The sequence below is a fragment of the Schistocerca cancellata genome, chromosome 4 (genome assembly GCF_023864275.1).
Source record: "Schistocerca cancellata isolate TAMUIC-IGC-003103 chromosome 4, iqSchCanc2.1, whole genome shotgun sequence".
NCBI lineage: Eukaryota > Metazoa > Arthropoda > Insecta > Orthoptera > Acrididae > Schistocerca > Schistocerca cancellata.
In genome coordinates, this window is record NC_064629.1 from 55679155 (window position 1) to 55689972 (window position 10818).

Here is a 10818-nt window from a genome sequence, read left to right on the forward strand (position 1 = left end):
GGGAATGCAGTGAACTAAGGCAGCATAAAGTTGTTTACTCAAGAGTAGACCACATTGTGATGGTGTTCTGAATAATGCTACAGAAAAACATACCACAGACAATTTAATCAATGGGAACAGAAGATCCCAGCTAACCAACACAGAAACTAAGTCTAAATAGGGTTTTGGTGCAGACTGTAGAAATTGTGGTAGATGTAATGACTTAGCCTGTATATCTTCAGGAAAGCTGATCCATATTGTACCTTTTGATTTTCACCAAAAACATCACCTGTGTGAGTTACACATCAGGAGAACCTTAGATTCATTATAAGCTGCAAATTTGCTTTAAATTTCTAAAATACCACTAATTTATTGTAAGTGTTTTTCAGAAAATGATTTTTTATCTGAAGGAAAATATGCAAGGGATGTTTTAAAAAACACACTGAAAATTGTTACAGTGAATAACTCTATGTTTGGTTATCATATTTACTTTTAACATGTGCACTTCCATAATATATATGCACAAGTCAAAACAAAAGTATAAATTTAAAAGATGTGAAGATGTGGGCCTAGCTTTCTAATTTTAGTTCTCCTTAAGAGCTGTCACATATTATAGGTGTTTTGTCTTTATAAGAGTCAGTTGTATCAAAAGCAAAATTTGCTTGAGAAAACTATAAAACTGCAAGGAGAGAGGATGGCTTACAGTATCTCTAATGGGCAAAATTTTAAGTACTGCCAATACACATATATATATAAAGGTAGGAAAAAACTATTCTAGAAGAAAAAAAAACTATTGCCTCATTGCAGTGAGGGTGTCCATTTAATTATCATTTCATTCTAGCAAAGCTGCACGCTCATTAACGGTAACTGTTCTTTCGGGAACAGATACTACCATCATATATATTCTAGCTTTTGCAACTGTTAGTTCCTCTCTCAAGAAGGAAAGAGGAATGGACTGGGGAAGGTTTGACAATAGAGGTATGTCACTTAAAACCTCTGTTGAACTCACTGAGCATGGAAATTCATCCAACAAACTCAAATCGAGCTGCATTGTGTAATTCTGCCAACATCTCAAATGAATAATGCTGTTATTTTTTTAAACAAAATGACTGTGTACAGTGCTGTAAGAAATGAAGTATCATCTGTGATATAAGACATTATGAATTTTATTGAAAAAGACAACTACATGCAAGATCTGCAATTAGACAGTTGTGAATGGCTGTATTAGCTTCCCATCCAGGCTGGAACTCCAGTCACTCCCCTGTCCCTCTCACTCACTCACTCACTCACTCTCTCTCTCTCTCTCTCTCTCTCTCTCTCTCTCTCTCTCTCTCTTCCCATAAAGAATCCAAGGCAAATGAGATATGATAAGAAAATTCTGCTCAGGAGGTAGAAGTCTTAATTTAAAAGTAAATATAAATTCTCATTGAATAGTAGAGGTCTTGAGTTGTCAACAGGACATAAATAACCAATTTTAAATGACACATCCAGTTGGAGACAGGCACAATTAAAAAGACCTGAAGTTTCTATTGTTCAATTTTAAATGGCTCAATAGATGGTGTTCGTGATAGAGAAATATGTATTATTGTGAAAATCCTGGCTATTGCACACTTTTATCTTTTCTAGGCTCACCCTCCATGAGAATGGCCTTATAGAAATAAGATCAAAAACCACACAGCTGTGGGTGCAGTATAATGGTCATTTTATGGCAGTCAACATTCCAGCATTATATAGTTTCCAGACATGTGGTCTTTGTGGAGACTTTAATGGAGATTCAAGTAATGATAATGGTGAAGTATTATCACTACACTGAGAATATGATAAACAGTTAAAATATTTCTCCAGTTGTACAGGCAGCAAATGCTAACATGCAATACTGTCAAATTATGTACTTTATGTGTTTCATTGAGTTTTTGAAATAGTAAACTACATAAAACAGTAATAGTTTCTGTAGCTTAATGTTTTTTTATATTTATTTCCTAATGTCTCCTAATCCAGTTTCCTCCTGCAATAAGTAAAACAGAAAATTCCATATGTATAGTACATAATGAAGTTTTTTTCTCAAATTAAAATATCTGAAGACAGAACAATTTTCACCAAAGAGGACATTCATTAAGCAGTAGACAAGCACATAGAAAAAGATGATTGGCAGCTGAGCTTTAGAACAAAGTCCATTCAGTTAACAGTCATAATTTTTATATACCGGTCCATCACAAAATTTTAAAATTTGTTGCTTAGTTTTTGTAAATTTCCTATTATGCTCTTTAACATCCATATTAATTTTAATTAACTTACTCGCTTTGCCTATTTCTGAATATGAGGTTGGATACGAATGCAAAAACCTGACAAATAACCGTGCCAAATAATGAATCCACCAAGCTCCACAACTAGCATTTGTTCTTATCACAAATTAGTATTTTCTATTAGTGAACTAACACAGAAAAACTTTTGAATGCTAAAAACCTACAGCATACAGGAGTCAAATGTGTCAATATTTGTGCATATGAGGTATACACGAGAACGAAAAAGTATTTTTAAAACTCCAACAGTGCTTTGTTTCAAAACCTGAGAAATTGGAAAAACTCTTCCTTTATTTTCTTTTAAATTTCTTGTAACAGTTTTTTCTGTTTATAACCAGTTTCTCACAGACAGACAATATCTTTATGTATAAAGGGAAGTATACGTAATTGCACATAATTTAGAACAAGCCACTCTATTTATCTAAATTGTTTATAACAGAACCATATTTCTAACCACCAAATGTTACTATATTCTATTATGTACACAACATAGAGTTAATCTACATTTCAGTATGTCCATACAAGTAGACTGGGCAATGTAAATACTTGAGTTACTACAGGCATTGTAATAGCTGTACAACTCATAACAGAACAGACACCAGTAGTCTTTCACTCTTTGCATTGCATAATATATTTACTAGTCCAGCTTTACCACACAGTACAGGGAGTACAAGCACTCTTATTGTGATCATTTATTAGCTTTGGTTACTGATGATAACTTCATACCAGTTCCTATAAGTTTAATTTGTACACGACAGCACTGAAGATGATCACTATGTGATTGAAAATCGATTTTGCTATCAATAAACCATCAATATTACGGCCAACACTGACCTCCTTTCTAATTTCATGTATATGGTCATTGTGCACACAGCACTCCATGGAATTGCCAATTAACACAATGGAGGGGTTTTTCTGAAGAGGCCATCAGATGTGTGGTTCCTGAGGAGGGGCATCAGTCTTTTCAATAGTTGCAGAGACAACAGTCAGGATGATTGACTGATTTGGCCTTGTAACATCAGCCAACATGGCCTTGCTCTGCTGCTACTGTGAACTGCGAAAAGCTAGGAGAAACTGCAGTCATTGCATTTCCCAAGGGCATGCAACTCTACTTAATGAGGAAATAATGATGGCATCCTCTTGGGTAAAATATTCTGGAGATAAAACAGTTTCCCATTTGGAGCTCCCAGCAGAGACTATTTTGGGAGGTTGTTGTCATCAGGAAAAACAAAAATGGCATTCTATGTATTTAACAGTGGAATGTTAGATTCCTGAATGAGGTGGGTAGGTTAGAAAATTTATGAAGGGAAATGGATACATCAAAGTTAGATACAGTGGGAATTAATGAAGCTTGGTGGTAGAATGAACAGGATTTTTTGTCAGCTAAGTACACAGATATGTACACTGTTTGACAAATGCTAAGAAATCACTAACAGTTGACAAGGAACAACTGTCAGATGCTACAGAATAACTGAAAATTGCCATAGAACACCCAATCAATGATAGCAAAAGGGAATGTAGAGGGTGAGACATGTTTATTGCAGCAAAACCTGTGCATAAACACTCTGTATGCATTCAACAGTTCATTTAGTACAGTGTTTGACGAAGGTGGTTGTGGAACTGATTAGTGCACATTCTGGCATGACAACATGCTTGTAAGACATCACTTAGGTGCTTACAATCGTGGACAAGCAGTTGGATAGCTCAAATACAGTCAAAGTGTCACTACTGTGGCCACAGTAAAGTGTGTGTCCATAAATGTCATCTCACAATTTAAAAAAGACTGCTGAAAGTGGAAGTGCTATGCTACACTATGCTGGAGGTTGTAAATGGACCACCACACCACACCACAAGAGGATTCTCATATACCACCCCACCTCTATTACGAATGTACTGTGTTTCATATCGTCAAGCATTATCTGTGATTATTGTGTCCAACAATGTCTCTGTTTCTTATCAATTGTCAAGCAGTGTAAAAACAAAATCAAATAGAGCAGTGGTGGCCAATCACAGGAGGCAAGGAAGGACGGGCCTCCTCATTTTTCTTTAATAGATGTAGAAGTAGTGGTAGTAGTAATAGTAGTAGTAGTAGTAGTAGTAGTAGTAGTGGTAGTAATTACTTTTACGATAAACCTTTCTGCACTTTTGTCAGTGTCACGTGTTATTTCTTCTAAACCACCAGCACTTCATTATCAGTATACTGGCAACCAGTTTCAACAATATGCTTCATCATCATCCTACCCTCTAAATACATAGTGGCTGAATTTTTCCAAAAGACATCAGTCAGAAAGTCCCGCGTAAAAATAACCAGTATCCGCATCAGCTCTTGTAGTAAGCAACCACATATGGTGAGACTGCAAGAAGTTTGTGGTCTCACCTAGAGCACTGTGCCTACTCAAGCTCGACTCTACCGGGAACAGAGTGAATGAGCTGCACTGTGTCATCGAGGCCTATAGCTCATTCAGATAACCAGCCACTTCCAAGTGTCAAACAGGGCATGTTGCAACAGGGAAACAGACAGCACTGGAAAGATGAGAATGACTAGCCACACATGAGGATTTGTTTTCTGAATCATCTACACTCCTCCAAGACTCGTGAAGATTTGATATGCTAGGAACAGGGCGTTCTTGATTGTTTGTAAAGAAAAATATCTGGTAATGTAAAATAATGGATGTACCATTATAATACAATAATGAACATAGTACAAGAAATTTTTTATTAGTTTATACAATTCACCCTTTCCTTTTCTGCTTCTTTCTAAAGCCTCCACCTTTCTGAGCTCTTTTATGAATCTTGATCTCAAATTTTTAACGAAGTTTTTATTACACTTTGATCCACAATTGGAATATCATCTAGAAATGTTTCAACAATCTCTTCATACACCCTACTTTTTATACTCTTCTTCATGTAATGTTCCTGGGTCATTTTCCATAACCAAGGTCTTTTGGGGCACAGTTTTACAAGTTTTTTGATGTGGTCAGTGGTCCACTCCTTCACCATATTGGAAGCAACTACACTCATGCTCATAAATTAAGGATAATGCTGATACATGGTGAAACAATGCTCTGGTGGGTGGTTTGTGGGTTTAAATCACCTCGGGGTATGACCACGTGGTGCATTTGACCTGCGGTCGTTGCACAGTGGCACTGGCAGCAGCCCACATATGCAGAGGTGTGTTGGTACATATCAGAGTACAGTGCAGTGAGTAAGTGTGCAGACGTTTTCAGACACGCTAATGGTGACTGTGTGTTGAAAATGGCTCAAAGAACACATATCGATGATGTTATGAGAGGTAGGGTGACTGGGGGCTGGTCAAACACAACAGGTTGTAGCACGAGCCCTCCGTGTGCCACAAAGTGTGGTCTCAAGATTATGGCAATGATTCCAGCAGACAGGAAACATGTCCAGGCGTTAAAGTATGGGACGCCCACAGTGTACAACACCACAAGAAGACCAATATCTCACCATAAGTGCCCGCAGATGGCCATGGAGTACTGCAGGTAGCCTTGCTTGGGACCTCACCACAGCCAGTGGAACAGTTGTCTCCAGACACACAGTTTACATACAACTGAACAGTCGCGGTTTATTCGCCCAGAGACCTGCAAGGTGCATTCCACTGACCCCTCGTCATACAAGAGCCCGTAAAGCCTGGTGTCAAGAACACAGTACATGGTCACTAGAATAGTGGTCCCAGGTTATGTTCACAGACGAGTCCAGGTATAGTCTGAACAGTGACTCTCGCCGGGTTTTCATGTTGCATGAACCAGGAACCAGATACCAACCCCTTAATTTCCTTGAAAGGGAGCTATATAGAGGTCATGGTTTGATGGTGTGGGGGTGGGATTATGATTGGTGCACGTACACTCCTGCATGTCTTTGACAGAGGAACTGTAACAGATCAGGTGTATCGGGACGTCATTTTGCACCAGTATGTCTGCCTTTTCAGGGGTGCAGTGGGTCCCACCTTCCTCCTGATGGATGATAATGCATGGCCCTACTGAGCTGCCATCATGGAGGAGTACCTTGAAACAGAAGATATCAGGCGAATGGAGTGGCCTGCCTGTTCTCCAGACCTAAACCCCATCGAGCACGTCTGGGATGCTCTCAGTCGATGTATCGCTGCACGTCTTCAAACCCCTACAACACTTCAGGAGTTCCGACAGGCACTGGTGCAAGAATGGGAGGCTATACTGCAGCAGCTGCTTGACCACCTGATCCAGAGTATGCCAACCCATTGTGCGGCCTGTGTACACGTGCATGGTGATTATATCCCATATTGAAGTCTTAGTACATGTGCAAGAAACAGTGGCATTTTGTAGTACGTGTTTCGGGATGGTTGTCTCAACTTATCACCAATGCCGTCAATTTACAGATCTGCGTTGTGTGTGTTCCCTATGTGCCTGTGCTGTTAGTGCCAGTTTTGTGTAGTGTCACATTGTGTGGCACCACATTCTGCAATTATCCTTAATTTCTGAGCATGAGTGTAGAACTCGCTGTCACATGAGAACCACTGAAAGACTCATGGAGTTTCTGAACGTAGCCTGACCCATTGCTGCATAAATCCACTCATGTGAACCCAGCTAGTAAACCTGGATCAGGTGTTCCAAGAATTGCAGCTGACGGTCTCAAGGTCACGTCTCCACCAATGTATAGGCGAAGAATGCAGGTGTACCAGAATCTGTCGAAAATATATGTGGTCCATCCCTAACATCCACTCGTGTCTGACCAGCAAATGCAGCATTATGCAGATAGTCCAGTGCAAGACCCTGTCATGAGCCCATTTTGGGTTATAGCATATTATTAATATTATTATTATTATTATTATTATTATTATTGTGTCAGAAATATGAATCAAACAGCAAAGGTCCTTCTAACATCTAAAGGTTAGAAAATGTGTAGAAGGAAAAAAGAAGTTTCTCTTAAACTGGAGAAGGGAAGCTACACTCATCTGAAGAGATCAGTAGATAGGATACGATTGAAAAATTTTACACAGGTTCCACATAAAATAATTCTGTATGTTTCGAAGAGTAGTGGCTGTCATAAACTATTATCTTTCTCTAACACCAGTATCGGTACCCTGCTGCAACATTTGAATACCTCCAAAGCTTCTCCTAATAGTCAGATCAATAATAATGCCAACTTCCACTGTTGGCAAAATCCATTGTCTCGGAGAAGTGTGTAACAATGTGCACAAGAGATGTGCAGGTGTTCAGCAAAGCTGCAGGAGAAGGCTTTCTAGACCTTGCACAAACACTGCCAGAAATGGAGCACAGTACCCCAATGCAAGTGCAAGAGACATGCTTCAGTACCACCAACAATTTCTCTCAAGTGTTGCAGGACATGGAGAGTCTTGTGTTTGCATATACAATTGACATGTGGACATAAGCGTACACTAAAATGCATTACTTGACTCTTACTATGCATTCAGTCTCATGAGAATTGCAGTGCAAAACTCAGGTCCTGTTCATTGCATAGCTTCCATCTGATATGGAGAAAAGTACTACAAATATACTGGATGAAACTGAAACTAACATGAGCAAGTTAAGGATATTTGCAAGCCACCTGTAGAGGATGACTGGCCAGGGGGACAAACATGAAAAAGGCACAAGAGAACTATTGTCATTTTCCATATAACAAGCACTCCTTCAGGACTTTTCTGTGCCACACCCTTGAGGACAAATGCTTGCAAGTATCCTGCCTTAAAGTTTATGCACAATTGGAATCAATGAAAAATGTCAAATTATTTAAAAAGAAGTGACCTTGCAAAATTCATAGTAATAGTTTACCGTAAAGCAGCACACTAAGACTTTGCTGGAATACCTTGTGTGCCATGCTAAAATGCGTGTTTATGGAGCATGAACAAATTACTGAATTTTTATGTGACTTCAGAAAACCACACATGTCTGGGAGCTGGGATTGCCAAGTAAGGTGACAAATTAATTCAGTTTCTCTAAGTACTTCAAAAACTATTGAAGCTGACAGTCATCTGATGCAGCAGTTGCTTATGCCATTGGTGTACCAGGTTCAGGAACACTGTGCTGAGAATGCAGCTAACAGTGAGGTAAGCACTCTCACATATAAAATGATGCATTTACAAACAAATAAAATTTATATTTTGGTTAATCACCCAAAACTGGATAAGAGATCATATTCAAAGAAGATGGTGTGCCTCAATATTGTTAAACATTTGCAGGAAACAGCATTGCTGAAGGCATGCTCAAATACCCTAGTTGAAAAAAATGGAAATAAAGCCAGTGCTTTTGTTTGCATTATTTCTAGTACCACAGTTGCATCAGCTAGAGCAACTCTCAGTAACTGAGAGAGGGAATTTTATGTCACAGAAAATTCCAAACGTGCTGCGTTTCAAGGTAAGTACGATATTTGTAGGTTTGCTAAGTAGATATTTTATTGGTACTGGCAGCCTCAATGTTTGATAATATAGCAATGAAAAGACCTAAATTAATGTCAGTAATGCACCAGATTTATTAACAACTATGCCATACAACATATTTGTCCTCAACACAGGCATTTTGTATCGTTTGCAGAATGTCATACAGAGATCATGCAGAAAGAATGTCTTTTCATTGTGAGTGGAAGGGGAGGAAACTATCAAAGACATTTCCATGTGTCTGTTGATGGGAATACCAGATGAGAGGCAGTCGTTTCTGAAGTGGTGGAAGTCAAGAGCAAAATCTTATCCCAGACTGTCACAAGTGGCAGAAGAAGTTCTGTGTACAGCTACCTCAAGTGCCTCTAGTGAGAGCATATTTAGTGGAGATGGGCTTGTCATTATGGATAAATACAATGGGATGTATACGGAAAATGTGAATGACTTGCTTACATTCTATTTTTGTTATTATAAATATCTAATGTCTCAATTGTTTGTTTCAGGTATAAATTCATTGTGAAGGTGATTACAACATTACGAGATGAAGACTACTTTATTTAGTTGAAGCAAGGAAGTTTACAATAAACTTCATGAGTTTCTTGTCTGAAGTTTATGTCTCTTCATTATTTCATCTTTAACTTTAACAAATATATTTACAGCCAAAAGATAATTTAGTCGCTGTATTGTCTGAGTGAGATGTTACGTAGATATTTTTGCACAAGCCAAAGAGCAATAGTTTCTAAACTTTTTCAACCTGTTACCTCCCTTCACAAAAGTCTGATACATTCAAAACCCCACCCTATAAAAGAAAGGGGTACTTACTGTAACATGGAAGTAACTGAATTCCAAGCAAGTGGTTTAATAGCCTTAATGCTTTTATATTGCTTTACATTTCAGTCGCACCACATTAAAAGGGATGATGAAGACTTTTGCACAATGTGTTGGTCTAGTATGCAATACTAATGTATTTGACATTTTGCTGTTAACCTACAAGTTTTCACCATGGAATTAACTGGCTCAGTCCGTCCTTTGACTTCAGCGAGTAGGATCCACCTCCTTTTTATGTTGCATATCTTTGAAATATTAGTTAAAAATAGATTAAGGAAAGGCAAACCTACATTTCTAGCATTTGTAGACTTAGAGAAAGCTTTTGACAATGTTGACTGGAATACTCTCTTTCAAATTCTAAACGTGGCAGGGGTAAAATACAGGGAGCGACAGGCTATTTACAATTTGTACAGAAACCAGATGGCAGTTATAAGAGTTGAGGGGCATGAAAGGGAAGCAGTGGTTGGGAAGGGAGTGAGACAGGGTTGTAGCCTCTCCCCAATGTTATTCAATCTGTATATTGAGCAAGCAGTAAAGGAAAAAAAGGAAAATTCGGAGTAGGTATTAAAGTCCATGGAGAACAAATAAAAATGTTGAGGTTCGCTGATGACATTGTAATTCTGTCAGAGACAGCAAAGGACTTGGAATAGCAGTTGAACAGAATGGACAGTGTCTTGAAAGGAGGATATAAGATGAACATCAACAAAAGCAAAACAAGGATAATGGAATGTAGTTGAATTAAGTCAGGTGATGCTGAGGGAATTAGATTAGGAAATGAGACAATTAAAGTAGTGAAGGAGTTTTGCTATTTGGGGAGCAAAATAACTTATGATGGTCGAAGTAGAGAGGATATAAAATGTAGACTGGCAGTGGCAAGGAAAGCATTTCTGAAGAAAAGAAATTTGTTAACATCGAGTAATGATTGAAGTGTCAGCAAGTCGTTTCTGAAAGTATTTGTATGGAGTGTAACCATGTATGGAAGTGAAACATGGACGATAAATAGTTTATACAAGAAGAGAATAGAAGCTTTCAAAATGTGGTGCTACAGAAGAATGCTGAAGATTAGATGGGTAGATCATGTAACTAATGAGGAGGTATTGAATAGAATTGGAGAGAAGAGGAGTTTGTGGCACAACTTGACAAGAAGAAGGGACCGGCTGGTAGGACATGTTCTGAGGCATCAGGGGATCACAAATTTAGCATTGGAGGGCAGCGTGGAGGGTAAAAATCGTAGAGGGAGACCAAGAGATGAATACACTAAGTAGATTCAGAAGGATGTAGGTTGCAGTAAGTACTGGGAGATGAAGAAGCTTGCACAGGATA

The 10818-nt window shown here is 38.5% G+C and overlaps 1 protein-coding gene across 1 annotated transcript in view; it reads left to right on the forward strand.

The window, feature by feature from the left end:
• LOC126183224 (uncharacterized) overlaps window positions 1–1883 on the forward strand; it is a 679892-nt gene extending 678009 nt beyond the window's left edge. The window contains exon 23 of the mRNA XM_049925008.1: window positions 1606–1883. Coding sequence (XP_049780965.1) covers window positions 1606–1792 — 187 coding nt within the window. The 3' untranslated portion in view covers window positions 1793–1883. The remainder of the gene's footprint in view (window positions 1–1605) is intronic.
• Window positions 1884–10818: the final 8935 nt, after the last annotated feature.